The sequence below is a fragment of the Dreissena polymorpha genome, chromosome 5 (assembly GCF_020536995.1).
Source record: "Dreissena polymorpha isolate Duluth1 chromosome 5, UMN_Dpol_1.0, whole genome shotgun sequence".
NCBI classification, from domain to species: Eukaryota; Metazoa; Mollusca; class Bivalvia; order Myida; family Dreissenidae; genus Dreissena; species Dreissena polymorpha.
Window position 1 is genome coordinate 30,580,515 of NC_068359.1, and position 17,007 is coordinate 30,597,521.

The window sequence follows — 17,007 nt, forward strand, 5'->3', positions numbered from 1 at the left end:
ATAATTCTGGTAATCGCCGAATTCAACCATACGGAGATGGAAAAAAATCGCCGAACTCGGAACTCTACGGGGAAAAATTTACAAAAAAGACAAATATTGGATAATAAGTTTTTGGGTCGGCCCAAAAAAGATAGGGTCGGTCAGGTGACCGGAAACACAACTATTTTTCTTTTTGGCCTAACAATAAGGTCAAGCGATGTCTCATAATCGGGTACAGACCGGGTTTCGTTTACTGTTCGAATTGCGAACACTCTCATTAAAACAAAGAGACAAATATAGAAAACCAGTCCGATATAAATGGCAGATGTTTTCAATGAAATTTTACTAGATTTTCACATTTTCACAAATAAAATTTGTATTGAGCCATTAATCTCAATATTTTCGCAAATGACTCAAATGGCGAACGAAAGCGCGAGCCCTGTTGCACCCCTTTGATGTAATGGTGTAGTTCAAAATGGCTGCCGCCAAGCGAATAACAGCGATTAAGTTGAAAATTTGCACAGGAAAAATTTGTTCTGCTCTAAACTCGTATATTATACGCACCCCCTACTTTAAGAAAAAATCGGCAGGTAAAAAAGTGCGTATTATAATCGTAGATTTACGGTAAACGATATGACGCTGTGTATATAAGGCTTTATAATTGCACATAACATTACACGAGCACTTAGTCATTGTAATTACTGTTTTGTTATGGTTAAAACTAAGTTACAATTAGATTAATGGCAGTAAAAGATTAGATTTAACCTATTTATTTTAGCTGCATTGCATCTAAAGCCTAATGCTTATTAAGGCTCTTGAGTGTGTGTCCTGGGCCTAGAACCAGTACTTGGTGTATTTGGGGGAGATCTTTAACCAGCCATTCCACAGTGGGGATAGAAAAGGTGACCGCAGCCTCCCTGTTTCTAGGTGGACACCATGTCCATTACACCATGGCGACCTTGTAAAAAAAAAGTCATTAACAAATTTTAACAAGAAGGCATGCTGATGTTTTAAGCTAATTTATTTTTCTGAATCTAACATGGTTTTCAAAAGGTTGCAAAACAATTGTCAGGGTGACTGTTGTTTGGACAGTGAAATAGACCAAGATCTATTTATTATCTCAATATCCCAGTCATGTTCTTGTCTCAGCTATGTGCTTATTGGTTAGATAAAACAAGGTGCAGGATCACGTGACTTTGTTGGCTTTCCCAATCAAACATTAATGGATTAAACAGACCAGTAAGTGGTGCTTTTTTCCCCAATAACTTTTTAACCCTTTACCAATTAGATATGTATTTCAACATGTTTGTAGTCGCTTAGAAAACCAAAATAAATAAAATACCTTTCTTACTAAATTTAAGTTTTAAAGGCTTCATTTCCAACCCTTACATACTGATGAGCAGCCAATAACATAAAACCTGAACAGACTGCGAGTTACTCGCAGGCTGTTCTGGTTTTATGCTGTTTGCACAAAGCTATCTTCACTTTGCCCCTGAGTGGGAAATGGTTAAAACAATTTTTCTTAAGAATTTCAACTAGTGCATAAAAGACAGATTTTAATGCTGCTTATTGCACTTTGAAATACACCAGAATTACTTCATCAAATAAGCATGTGTTCTTGTTCAAAAATTATATTTTTACTGCATTCATGTATACGGCCATGCATCAGGCAAGGTGAAAATTTGTCACCGATTTCAGACGTACCAGTATTCAAGGATTTATTCTTATACCTTAAGACACAAACTGCAAGTAAAACTGTCTTTTATGCACTAGAAGATTTTTTGCAAATGCATTTTAATAACTTGGGATATTTGCATAAATAAAGTTCTTCACGGTTTGTTCTGTCCAGCCCGTGTGTAAGTCCCTAAAAACCCTGTTGATTCTGCACACTGAAAAATTAACAGCAGAATAAACAAGTGGAAACTTTCTCAGTTTTCTCTACAACATTTACAGGGGACTTAGAATTTATATTATGTTGCCTTAATTCTAAAGTCGCGAAGGTCAAAAATTGCAAAAATGCCATATTTGGTATCATTTTGTCAGGCTTGACGAGTGCTACACGATGCAACAAATGGCATATGTGTACCTTTCTCTACTAAGGCACTATTGACCCCTCAACATTGGCAAAACATGACAATTTTCTATTCATTTTAATTCTAAAATCCCGAATGTCTTTGTGTAGGATTCAGCCAATTATAGTTGCCTTAATTCTAAATGCGCAAAAGTAAAAAAAATCGCACAAATCGACAGATTAACACAAATTATTAATTAATATAACTTTTTTATTTTAAAAGCAACTGTCTTTAAATTTTGCAAATTGATAGATTGCATGCATCTCAACCACCTGTCAAAATTTCATAAAGATATCTTGTTTTATAATACATGTTTGTTATTTCAAAACTTTAGAAGCGATTTGCTCAAAATCACTTTTTGGGACTTTCGTGCATTTAGAATTAGTGCCATGATTAGTATGAATGACTGGGATCATCTTGTGCAACTACATCAGAGAATTTACTTCTGTGGTTAACCACAGTAATGGTTAGAGAGTGTGACCATTGAGAAAGCAATGTTAGAGCACTCCATTTGTAGTCCCTGGCGACCAATTTCATGTCTGTGACACTCCATTCATGAAGCCAGGCCTGCATTAATGCTTTTGGGTTGGGTTACAACTGTCAGGAAAGAAATTTCCTGGAAAAACCATTTCTCAGTACTTTTTTGCATTATTGACTTGAGTCATGTTCTTGGAAATAATTTGTTTCCTTAACTGTAGGTCAGGGATTTCGGTCACTTCTTTAAACGGAAGGAAAAGCTTGTAAATTTTGTGCGGGAAAAAACATTAATGTCTTCGAAAACGATAACCTATTGATGTCTATAGGACAATTCTTTTGCATTTGTCACAACAGGTAGGTATAGATTATGGAATGAAGTTCAGCATATTAACTTTCACTTACCAGAGTTTGTAATTACAGCTTTTTTACAATTCAAAGTGTTTTAATTGTTGTTTATTACCAAGTGTAGATCCTACCATCTTCAGTTGTGTATGTATGATTTTATTTGCTCATAAATACATTAGTTTTTCTTCTTTTTTACATTGGTTTATACTTATAGCATAATTATATCAATAGTCTAAAGGGAAAATTATTCAAAACTTTATCTAAGCTAAGCTTAGAAAATAAAATAATAATTCTTCAAACTGAATATAATTATACAGGTAAAAAAATTTACTTGAACACAAATATACTCCTACACATGACTGTACCTACAGTTTGAAATCTACATTCTACACGTCACCTCATTTGTGGTGTTTTAGCCTTATCAAAAAAGCATGAGATAGTTCTAATGTATATTGTGGTTGTAGTGCTCTTCATTGACATGGTTTAAATCATTGTACGAGGAAAGAATGTGGAGATTTCCTCGCCACAAAACGTCATTACTTACAAGGGGCAAGTTTGACAAGTAGGTGTAGTAGTGAGTTCGCTAATAAGGTGCGGCTGACATGTTGTTCTCTGGATATCCTAGTTTATACTAACATGACATGTACCTATTCAATTCGAAACAAATTTGACAGAGTTCCTCTAGGCCCTTGTAAGAGGATGTTTTTATTATTTGAAGTTTATTTAACCCTTTCCCACTTATATACGTATTTTGACGCATTATAGTCCCTTATAAAATTTAATTAAAGACCTTTCTTACTAGATCCAAGTTTTAAAGGTTTCAGTTCCAACCCTTAGATACTGATGAGTTACTCGCAGGCTGTTCTGGTTTTATGCTGGTTGCAAAAGCCATTTTCACTTTACTTCATATGGGGTGAAAAGTTAATGGTACATTTGTGTTTATTTTATCAAGAGATATGTATGATCATAAAATAAGCATTACTGCTTGTCCGGGCCCATATTCACCAATGTCTCAAGACTCGCGTCTAAAAAGAAAGACTTTTCTCAAAATTGTTATGTTTGTGTGGTAAAAGACGGTTTAATATGACATGGATTTGAACACTTCTTACTACACTATTATTTATTTAGAGCAATTTATTTATGACATAAGTAGTTTGTGAAGCCTGTATATATTCAAACGCAGGACGTATTTTTCTTGGTTCTATTTCTATTCTTTATTCCTAACCATTTCCCACTCAGAAGCAAAGTAAAAATGACTATGTGCAAACAGCATAAAACCAGAACAGACTGCGAGGTTTTACACTGTTTGCTGCTCATCAGCATCTAAGGGTTAGAAATGAAGCCTTTAAAATTTGAATCTAGTAAGAAAGGTCTTAAATTAAATTTGACTTTTTATGGGACTACAAATGCGTCAAAATATGTATCTAAGTGGTCAATTGTTAATCTTAAATTTTTAGTTTAATGCTTACACGCCCACATTAATTCTTTCAATGAGTATTTTATCAGTCAGACCAACCAACTTTACACCATACTAAGTATTCAGAATTTATTGTTTTGGATATAATAAAACCTTAATTCGTATTGGATTGTGATCTAAATGCACTGGCCTAAATGTGTGGGTTGTTTGTAGTAATGCTCTATTTTTAGAGTACAGTGTCATACACTATAGTTGTGACGTAAGAGACCGATACGGTTTTGCAGTTTTCATTCACCTTGTTGGGTTTGTTGATCTTTGGTCCTGATTACCCAGGTATGAACAAAAAAACATTCTCCATTAATCATTAATTCATTATGATTATCTAGTGAGAATGGTATATATGAGTTTTGCTCTGGGAAAATGGGGCTTAATGAATGTGTGTAGAGTGTCAACCCAGATTAGCCTGTGCAGTCCGCACACCCTTAATAGAAGTCCCTGCCTTGCGAAAATCGAGTTTAGGCGGAAGTGTCTTCCCTGATAATCATGTCTTCCCTGATAATCATGTCTTCCCGGATAATCATGTCTTCCCTGATAATCATGTCTTCCCGGATAATCATGTCTTCCCTGATAATCATGTCTTCCCTGATAATCATGTCTTCCCGGATAATCATGTGTGGACTGCACAGGCCAATCTGTGAAGACACTTCAGGCTCACACATTTAACCCCATTTTCATAAAGTGAGACTCATTTATATAAAGTTTGTGTGATTTAATTGTGCAAAATCTATTTCATAAATACTCAATCTATTGAAAAAAATACTGTTGTTTTCGGTATCTAAAGGTGTTCTTGCAAAAACAGGTTGTAACTTAAGTCATCCCCTATAAAATCCAAAGATGCTGAGATGCTTCTCATGATCTCAAAGCTGGACAACAATTTGCGGAAAAATGTACTTCTGTTTTCTTTTGCTGATGCTCATTATTAATTTACTGTCCTCATACTACTTTATCCTAAATATAGCTTTGTCACAACAGTTTACAAATATCTATTTTAAAAAACATAAAGATGTAGGAAAGTAATTATACCCCCATTACCATAGGTAATTATACCCCCATTACCATTGGTAATGGGGACTATATAGGAGTCACTTTGTCGGTCGGTCTGTCTGTCGGTCTGTCCCGAAATTTCATCCGATCTTCACCAAACTTGGTCACAAGTTGTATCTAGATAATGTTTAGGTCAAGTTTGAATATGGGTCATGCCGGGTCAAAAACTAGGTCACGGGGTCACTAAGTGTGTTTTAAACCGAAAGTTTGTCCGGACCATAACTATGTCATTTATCGTTAGATTTTAAAATAATATGGTACATTTGTTCACCATCATGGGACGGTGTGTCGTGTGAAAAAAGTACGTTGATATCTCCAAGGTCAAGGTCACACTTGGATTTCAAAGGTCAAACGCTTGTCCGGGCCATAACTTTATAATTTTTTGTGAGATTTTAAAATAATTTGGCAAATTTGTTCACCATCATTGGACAGTGTGTCGCGCGAAAGAATTATGTTGATATCTCAAAGGTCAAGGTCACACTTTGAGTTTAAAGATCATTATGGCCATAAATGAGCTTGTCCAGGCAATAACTATGTCGTTCATTGTGAGATTTTTAAATCATTCGGCGTTTTCGTTCACCATCATTGGAGGTATGTCGCGCAAAAGAATTACGTTGATATCTCCGCAATCAAGGTCACACTTTAAGTTCAAAGGTCAAAAATGGCAATAAATGAGCTTGTCCGGGCCATAACTATGTTGTTCATTGTGAGATTTTAAAATCATTTGGCGCATGTGTTCACCATCATTGAACGGTGTGTCGCGCGAAAAAATTACGTCTATATATCCAAGGTCAAGGTCACACACTGAGTTCAAAGGTAAAAAGTGGCCATAAATGAGCTTGTCCGTGTCATAACTATGTCATTCATTGTGAGATTTTAAAATCATTTGGCATATTTGTTCATCATCATTGGACGTTGTGTTGCGCTAAAGAATTACGTTGATATCTCCAAGGTCAAGGTCGCACTGTGAGTTCAAAGGTCAAAAATGGCCATAAATGATCTTGTCCGGGCCATTACTATGTATTTCATTGTTAGATTTTAAAATTACTTGGTTCTTTTGTTCACAATCATTGGACAATGTGTCATGCGAAAGAATTATGTTGATATGTCCAAGGTCAAGGTCACACTTGGAGGTCAAAAGTGAAAAATGGCCATAAATGAGCTTGTCTGGGCCATAACTATGTCATTCATTGTGAGATTTTAAAATGACTCTGTACATTAATTTTGTTCACAGTCATTGAATGGTGTGTCATGCGAAAGAATTCAAGAGTTCAAATGTCAAAATGGCCATAAATAATAATGGCTTAATAATTCTAAAAAATCACCATAAATTAGATTCTCTTGTTTTGTGAAGACAGCATGCAAAATAGTCTGTGTCAATGCGGCAAGTGGGGGTATACGTCACGTCTGTGACAAGCTCTAGTTATTCAAATTCTCAAGTGTTCTTTATTGATTTAAGGAGTCATATTAATAGCATGAAAATAAGTTGTATGCCCTTGACATGTACTGGTGCCCAAAGTATCAGTATTATTGGATATACCATTTATTTAAGTTAACATGAAAGATAACATATTTAGCATGTGGAGGATACCAATTGTTATCCTATTTAATATCTTGATCATGATAATATGGTTAAAAAAGTTTATGCATTTCTGGTTCGTCCCTTGTATGTTGAGTTGGTGTTTCTGGAACATCCCTTGTATGTTGAGTTGTTGTTTCTAGAACATCCCTTTTATGTTGAGTTGTTGTTTCTGGAACATTCCTTGTATGTTGAGTTGGTGTTTCTGGAACATCCCTTGTATGTTGAGTTGTTGTTTCTAGAACATCCCTTGTATGTTGAGTTGTTGTTTCTGGAACATCCCTTGTATGTTGAGTTGGTGTTTCTGGAACATCCCTTGTATGTTGAGTTGTTGTTTCTAGAACATCCCTTGTATGTTGAGTTGTTGTTTTTGGAACATCCCTTCTATGTTGAGTTGTTACATCATAATTGCAGAAAGTCTACACCTCACATTTAATATCATTTTTGATAATTATTTGAACCGATTTGATTGTGGTTTACCAACCAGCGGTGTAAATTAAACTTTACCTTATGGTTATTGACAGTTGTGAGACTAAAAATACACTTATCAAATTGGAAATCCATGTCATGGGTTTTCAGTTTTGTTTGATTTCTTCGATGTATACATTGTCGTTTTTCGAGTTAACTTCCTTGTTTGTGCTATCATTCAATTTGTTGAAATTTTGATCATCTGAAGTGAACAGTTATCATACCTATGAGTTTGTAGGCTGCTTATTCACATCATCAAGTCTTCAGTGTGGGACTTTGGTGTATTTTAGTTGTTGCTTACAAATACTTTAACATTGATAACTGAGTGTTGTCAAGTTGTCAATATTATATTTGCTGCATACAGAAATAAACTAAATGCTGCAATTTATAAAAAATTTAAAAAAAGGTTTTGTTTTTTTTTGAAAACTTCAATTGGGATTTTTTTGGACAGCAATTAGGAAATTTTTAGTTTTTTCTCCATTGGAAAAGTGCCGTTTTATCGATACTTTATAAAGAAGGAAAAAAATCACTGCATGAAGACCTGGGTTCCAGTTGGGGCTAGTTGGGTCAATGTCACTGTTATGTAAAAAAAATTAAATGGTTTTTTAGTCAATAACTTTGTCATGATGGAGGAATAGAGATCATGTAATTTTCTGTGTAGGTACCTTATATGCACACCCGGCTTGCAAGTTTAGCTTAATTGTTAAAAATTTGCTTATCTAATTTCTTATCCTGCTCACGTTTCTTATTCAATTGATACATTTTCATCTTCTTGTTTACAGATATTCTACTTAAAATATGTATTTGTGGTCATTATATTAGATGACTGACAGGAAAATAGAATATACTACCAAAGCCCGAGAATAGTCTAGAGCGTTTACTTTGGACTGCTCTTATTATATAATAAAAATAATTAACCAAGAAATGTGATTCTGTTCATCATAACAAAGTGTGTTTGCTGAATTTTAGATGAGGCGCGAGATTTGAAGCAAGGCGTTCTAGTTCATTGCCTGGCGGGCGTCAGTCGCTCAGTAACCATAACCGTCGCCTACCTGATGCAGACGAAGAAACTCTCGCTGAACGCGGCGTACGACTACGTGAAAACGTGCAAACCAAACATATCGCCCAACTTTAACTTCATGGGACAGTTGTTGGAATTTCAGCGCAGTCTGGGTACGGCCATCAAGTGTTCGTGCGGACAGGGCGAGAAATGCTCGTGCTCAGAAATCAGTCACCTGATCTCCGGAGAATGTTCTCTGAATAGCGTGTGATACAACCCTCCTCTCATAAAGTCGCTAGTTATGCAGTTGCCATCTTCAGCTCTCATTCTTTATTATTCTGGAATGAAGAATGATTCAGTTCATTAAAAATGCCCCATTACTCCCCACTACAAAATGAAAATCATGTGTATATAGTTATACATAAGTCATAGTACAAATATACTGTAGATGTACTTTCGTTTAGTTTTTATATAATTTTTATATGATTATTAATATATGTTAACATTTGTATACATGTTTCAATGCAGCTGGACTACTGATTACAGACATGTCTGTGAAAATCCATGTGGACATTAATGTACTTTTTTACCTCACCTGAGGACAAAATCCTTGTGGGGAGCTTTTAGGATACCTTTTTGTCTGTCCGTTCATGAGTGTGTCTGTTTGTGCATATATGTTAACCCTTTCCCACTTAGAGCCAAAATGGAAATATCCAAACAGCATAAAACCAGAACAGCCTTTGAGTAACTCGCAGTCTGTTCAGGTTTTATGCTGTTTGCTGCTCTATTTAAGGTTTGGAGATAAAGCCTTTAAAACTTGAGTCTAGTAAGAAATGTCTTAAATTATGTATAACTTTCTAAAGGACTACAAATGCCTGAAAATACGTATCTAAGTGATAAAGGGTTAATATTTGCTTCTAACATTTTTTACTTCTGAACCGCTTAGCAGATTTGAATTTTACTATACAGAAATGATCCTTGGCAAACACTCTTTGAAAGTTTTTCAAATTGTTCTGGTCTATGTTATATGAAGGTCACCAACCCTGAAAATAGAGTGACTTTGGGCCTATGGCTCTCTTGTGTCATTAAATTTATAATGACCATTCTTTTTTACAATTGATTGAAATGTACTTTTACTAATTCTATAATGTCATAGAACTTATTCGTTCCCTCATTTACTAAGCAGCTCCATTAATAGCTCAACTGTCGTAATGTGATCTCATTGCAGTGTAATTATTATAAATAATTTGTTAGTGCAGAGTTAAAATAGCAAACAGATGGCCCAGAGTAGATTGCCTGAATGAACGAAAGCTGATTCCTAATAAAAAAGACCCATTCAATGTTTGTCTCCATTGAGATGATTACAGCTGCCATAAAGAGCTTATTATTACAGTATGAATATGTTAATTGACAATTTATGTAATTTTAATTCTAGAAAACAACTGGGTCAAAGTATTCAAACAAAGCATATCTATATCAGAAAATCCTGTGAGTGTATACAGTTTTATAATTGTGAGATATTTAATAATAATAGCGGCATTAAGATGGTGATGATGTTCTAAGATTTTATTGTGCTAACCTGTTTTGTTGTTGTTCAATGTGTATATTCCAGCAATCACACACCAACGCCTAAACTTCCGTTTTTTGTATTGAACTTATCATTAAAGTAATGTCCTTTGATAGCTTGATTGATCCAAGTTTCTAATTCAATTGGGCAGTGCTCTAAGAAAAGGGGGTTTAATGCATGTGCATTAAGTGTAAAATGTCCCAGATTAGCCTGTGCAGTGGGCGGATGCTAATCAGGGACAACACTTTCTGCTTTTATGATATTTTTCATTTGAAGAAAGTCTTTTTTATCAAAATTCCAGTTAAGGCGGAAAGTGTTGTCCCAGATTAGCCTGTGCAGACTTCACAGGCTAATCTGGGAAACCACTTTACACACGTGCATTAAACCCCATTTTCACAGAGCTTGGCTCAATTATATTTTGTCCTATATATGATATCATGATGTTATTATCTTGTTATAATGTACAGTTTTGTTCTGGCATTGTGAGACTTAGTGCTATGTTTTGGCATTGAATTTGGTGCAAATAAAGCTTAAAATTATATCCCTGTATACACAGTTTGAAGGGGTATGTTGGAGTCACTCTGGAGGTCGGTCGGTTGGTTTGTTTGTCCACATACAATATTATAAGAATATTTAGAAAAAAACTTTCACATTTCTCATGCATTTAAATTGACGATGTTCAAGCCCATTTGTTCATGCCCATTGATCCATATGTTTTGAGTTATTTCCCCTGAACATAGCTAACAAAGTTCTTGTTTTTAATAAACCAAACTGAGCGAAAAGATGCGGTTGTGCGTTACAAGTTCCATGTACTGAAATCAGATCCCATTTCATAGTTTCCAGCAGTGGTGTACAACTGTGAGAATTAGTGTAGCCCAAAATCAAAACCCTTGTTAATGACTGTGGATCATGAATTCAAGATCCTTACCCAAGATTGTAACACAAGAATTTTACCCTAGATGAGGATCCAAGATCATAATTCTAGATAGTATAAAACCATAGATTGACTGCTGAATGTTCTATGCCCATGTTGATGAGTATCCAATTAGTAATTCATGTCCTGTGTTACGTCATCTAAAGGAACAAAATTACCAAAGAATCCTTGTATGGTGTATATGGGCCTTGCTCTTGGAAAATGGAGTTTAATGCATGTGAGTAAAGTGTCATACCAGTTCAGCCTGTGCAGTCTACACAGGCTAATCTGGGACAAAACTTTTTGTTTAAAAAAAGTTATCTTTTACATGTAAATGAAAATTCAGTAAAAATTCGAAATATTAATGTCAACCTTAGCAGTTGGCTTATGCTTTGGTTGACATTACCATCACCTCGAGCTGGCGATACATTGGATAACCCACTATGGGGTGTACTATTTATGTAAAGTTGTTAACAGTTTTAAATATGGCTTGTATTCAATAAGATATTTGACAATGTTTGTAAGGGTATTAGTATGTGATTCAATTTGTAATACTTGGTATCTTACATGTATAAATGTAATTGCATTGGTATGACTGGGAGCTTATCTTGCTGCATCATTAACAGTTTAGAAAATTCACAAATCTTTTGACCATTTTAAACAATTTTCTGACCGTAGTCTAGGTTTTTCATGTTAGTAAATTACTCAGACATCTTCTTGTGGAGATTCATTGTTAAGTTGAAGGGAGGCAACTCAAAATACAGTTTTAAATTGCTTTTTACTTTATGAACATACATATAGTAATAATTTACTTGACTTGATATAAGAACTATTGACAAAAAAATATGCAGCTTATAGCAGAAGAAAAAAGTATTTTGTAATTAAATTTAATTATTATTACTTAAGTGAAAAACAAAATGATTTACAGAACTCTATGTCAGAGTTTATTAAATGAACCTTAAGTCATGGTAAATAAAAAATTATCAGTGTTGCTGTGACTTGCTATGAAAATCTGTCTTGTTTATTTTTCAGTCCAATTATGCAATGTCATAAACATCAAAGCAATTGATCTCGCATACAGTTTTTATTATGCCCCCGGTAGGGTGGCATATAGCAGTTGAACTGTCAGTCAGTCCGTCCGTGTGTCTGTCTGTCCGTCAGTCCATCCGTCCGAAAACTTTAATATTGCCCATCACGTTTGCAATATTGAAGATAGCAACTTGATATTTGGCATGCATGTGTACCTCATGGAGCTGCAGGTTTTGAGTGGTGAAAGGTCAGGGTCATCCTTCAAGGTCAAAGGTCACAAAAACAAAATCCAAGGGAAGTAACAACCTTTAAAGGGAGAGTTTCTATTTTATATCATTTGGCAGGTACAGATAATTTTCACAAAGGAAGTAATATTTTTTTAAGGGATATAATACAAATATAAATAAATTTTAATTCAAAGCGGTGCAGTAGGGGGCATTGTGTTTCTGACAAACACATCTCTTGTTCTGAGCTGTGTGAGGCATTATGTTATCTAGTATTTATCTAGTATTACCCATTCATAATAGTATTAATTGCATTCTCTCATACTACATGGATAATACTATACAAGATCAAGATCATATAATGTTCAGACATGTATTCAACTGTAACTCAAATGGATGCATGCAAGAAACGAATACTTTTGTTGCAAAATATTTGGTCAAATATGTTGAATACGAACACTTTAACCTCGTATGAATTACCTTTACTATCAATGACAAGTGATTGAGAGTTCATGAAATTAAATATGTTAATGCTAAACATTTAAAAATAACAAATTTTGCTTGTAAAATGTAAGAAAAGTTTATTTAATTGTACTTATGTTTTTTATTGTATTCTTAATAGGCTGTTTAATATCCATTGTTAGCATCATGGGCATAAGTGTTCAGTGAAAGTAGGCCATCTGAAACTTTACTTTTAAAATATCAAATGAATTTGAAATACATTATCATGAAAAAATATCTTCAAATTTAGGTTTTATAGAATTTGGGATATATTGGATATTTCGCTTTGACGTTTTCGCTTCTACAAAATGTAATTTGACAGTGCCATTGTTTTGTATGACCTTAATGCTATAAGTGTTTGTTTGTTTCATTTTATCTTTAAAAAAGTTTGAGACGGGGGCATACATGTCTTAAGCATGTCTTACAAGCATCACTGGTAAATTCTACTGAACCCTTTACCCCTTATAAATGCAATTTTAAGCGTTTGTAGTCGCTTTGAAAATCTAATTAAATTTAAAATCTTTTTACTAGAATCAAGTTTTAAAAGTTTCATCTTCAACCTAAAGATACTGATGAGCAGCAAACAGCATAAAACCTGAACAGACAGTGAGTTACTGGCAGGCTGTTCTGGTTTTATGCTGGTTGCCATTTTCACTTAGCTTCTGATGGGGAAAGGGTTAAGCCACTAGTTCTGTAGTTGAATCATGTGTTCTTAGCACATCATGTTCTGTTAACCATGAACTGTTATGTCAGGTAAAACAGTTATGTCAGGTATATAATTGGAAAACTATTCTGAGCACTTGAGCTAACGACTGTTGTCATTATTGGGATTTGAGTTTATAGAATGTTCGCCATGCAATATGAGCTGCTTCATGCAAAAATGTGTCTTATGCCATTTGTGGCCAGCATAGCTGCAGACCAGTGGCGCAGGGAAGCGATGTACAGGCTGGTCAGGAGCTTTGCTGTCCGCTATTAAGTAACGCAAGGTTTTGTGGTCTCATTAGTGGACATGGAAGCGTTGCGCAGGCTGGTCTGAGGGAATGCTGACATATGGCATAAGACCCATTTTTGCATGATGCAGCTCATAATGTGCATTTTATTTTAAGTCATTTTACTCAGTGTATTGTACTGTGGTCCCAACATAGTTTTGTGGAGTTATTTTACCCAGTTTTAAGATATTTCTGCTGTCAAAAAGCACCTGTTTTTTTGTTTTTTTTATTGACAATGTGCTTGCAATAGCATTCTTAATGACGGTGTATAATGTCAGTCAGTGTTTACTGTGTTCCATACTTTTAGCAGAATGAGTCGACATAGCCCTGACATTAACCTAGCTGCATTTCATTGTTTAGTAATGAGATATTGATGCACATTGAATGCAGCGTGAATGATGTAAACTTGAGGATGTGGGGCGATATTGTATTTCGATCAAGTAAGAATTCATTACCATAATGATCACAGCACACATATTAATGCTGACCCTCTTCTTAATTGCATACAATATTAAAATTTTGTAATGATAAGTTAACAAGGACAGATTTTCAGTTTCAGTTCTAAGTTATGCTGTAATTACTCTGTTCACTGATCAAACAAGAATTTTTTTAAACAGAATTCCAGTTTGATTTCAACAGTATACCGGTACTTGTTATTGTTTGCTTGGTCATTAATTTTAAGCATGATTGTGTTAGTGTAATTGTCCCCTACCGGTTTCACCGGAGGGGACTTATGGTTTGCGCTCTGTCTGTCAGTCCGTCACACTTTTCTGGATCCTGCGATAACTTTAAAAGTTCTTAATATTTTTTCATGAAACTTGCAACATGGATAGATGGCAATATGGACATTATGCACAACATTTCATTTCATTCCTACGTTTAAATAATCTGAAAATGGTGGAATTTCTGACAATGGTGGAGCCGGTAGGGAACAATATTGCTTGACAATAGCCGTGTTAAATAATTTTTTATGTCCTTTTACTGTTGTTTTGGTCATTCTTTCAGGCAACATTCTTCAGAATTTTATGAAGTTATAAAGGTAACTGACGTGTTTGATAATTTAAATATGAGCTTGTGAAAAGGGGGTTAAATGCATGTGTGTAAAGTGGCATCCCAGATTAGCCTGTGCAGTCTGCACAGGCTAATCAGGTACGACACTTTCCACTTAAAGTGGATTTTTTCTTAGAAAAGACTTTTTATGCCCCCGGATCGATAGATCGGGGTATATTGTTTTTGGCCTGTCTTTTTGTCTGTCATTCTGTCCCAAAACTTAAATATTACATGAAAGTTTTGCAATAACTTTTGAAATATTGAACATAGCAACTTCATATTTGGCATGCATGTGTATCTCATGGAGCTGCACAATTTGAGTGGTGAAAGTTCAAGGTCATCCTTCAAGGTCAAAGGTAAAAAAAAACAACACCAAAACTTTAATAGTACAGAAAAGTTTTGCAATACCGTAACTTTTGAAATATTGAACATAGCAACTTCATATTTGGCACGCATGTGTATCTCATGGAGCTGCACATTTTGAGTGGTGAAAGGTCAAGGTCATCCTTCAAGGTCAAAGGTAAATTTAAAAAAAAGCGGCACATTAGGGGGCATTGTGTTTCTGACAAACACATCTCTTGTTTTAAACAAAAAATATTATAAAAGCAGAGAGTGTTGTGCCTGATAAGCCTGTGTGGAATACTCTGTATAAAGACCAGGTTGTTCAGTGTTTGTTTGTTTTTCACCTTTAGGCAATGCAATGGAATACAAAAGGGGCATGACCTTTTTGTTGATATGCATGATAAAAAAGTTTTGCAGTCATACATTTCATCAATAATATTTTATGCATGCAGAAGCCTACTTACAGTACCAGGAAGAAAGGAACTTTAAAAGTACTTATTATCCATTTGTTAAGTTATCTTACAGCTGTTATACAATACGTTTGCTAACCATGTGTACAGTCCTATATTGAGCTGTATGCTAAACTGCACCAATGTAATAGCATTGTTAAAACCAAAAGCACCATTCATCTTTAAAGATAAGTATGGGCCTCGCTCTTGGAAAATGGGGCTTAACGCATGTGCGTAAAGTTTTGTCACAGATTGGCCATTGCAGTTTGCACAGGCTGATCAGGGACGACATTTTCAACATAAACTAAATTTTCCCTAAGAAGAGACTTTTGTTGAGCAAACAATACAAGATAAATACAATATCCCTTTGCATGCTGGGAAATTTGTTGTCTGCTAAAATGTTGTCTGCTGAATTTCTAAAATTAGCATTTTCTTCAATTTTTTTCAAAGAATAATATCAGAATAGCCGTTCTGTGGCGTCTCATCTGTATCCAAACTGTTTGCAAAGGCCTTCAAAATTCCGTTCCAGCACTAAAAGAGATATAAAGGAAAGAGTCGTCCCAGATACGCCCGTGCTGACTACACAGGCCAATCTCGGACAACACTTTACACTCATGCATTAAACTCCTTTTTCCCAGATCGCGGCTCATATACTTCACATATTTGTTACTGGTAGCTACGTTTGTAGGTAGCTACGTTTGTAGTGTTGAATTTATTAAGTTTATTTGTTAAAACATGTTTTTTTATCTTTTCATCATAATTGTACTCTGTACATATGTGAACATAAGAAATAAACCTTAGGAGAACCAAATGTCAAAACTGTCTTGTGTGTTTGATCCAGTTCCACTCAGATTGAGTGTATCTTGAAGTTTTTGAGATCTTAGCACTCTCTTCTAACTGCACACAATTTTAAGAACTGGGGTATATTTCTTGGCAGCTGCCTGTCGGTCTGTAGGTTGGTTAGATGGTCGGTCCAAAGACCATTTTGTTTTGCACAATATCTTTGAGAACGCTTGGACCTACCCTCATCCAAAATGTAGGCAGGTTACTTGGGAGAAAAGGAGGATGCCTGTTGATTTTGAGGTCAACATGTCAGAGGTCAAGGATACAGGGCCTGGTACCATGACATTTAATATGTGCCAGAGTCATTTTTAAGTGCCATAAATACCCCTAAAAACAATCCTTCAGAAGACTGACAATTGTGATAAAAACACCATCAGAAGCAAGCAAATGTGCACACAAATAAACATTCTATCTTTGTTTTTATATAAACAAAATAGTCCCAGCCAGTCAATATAAACATATTCAATGATTTTCTTTGCTGGTTGATTTATAATTGTAAGGGATTGACTTCATTACAGTCATGCAAGTTTTTGGGAAAGGTGGGGCAAACATGTTCTACCAACATCTTTTGTTAACTTCATGGACTCACTGAAGTTGGATGAATTTTTAAAATACGCTGCAATTTCCAGGTGCATGTATTTACTTGTAATTGAACAATG

At 35.0% G+C, this 17,007-nt stretch overlaps 1 protein-coding gene across 1 annotated transcript in view; it reads left to right on the top strand.

Moving 5' to 3' along the window:
- The window catches only part of LOC127832471 (dual specificity protein phosphatase 7-like), a 43,236-nt gene extending 26,912 nt beyond the window's left edge, over window positions 1–16,324 (top strand). Inside the window, exon 3 of the mRNA XM_052357972.1 lies at window positions 8,411–16,324. Coding sequence (XP_052213932.1) covers window positions 8,411–8,712 — 302 coding nt within the window. The 3' untranslated portion in view covers window positions 8,713–16,324. The remainder of the gene's footprint in view (window positions 1–8,410) is intronic.
- Window positions 16,325–17,007: the final 683 nt, after the last annotated feature.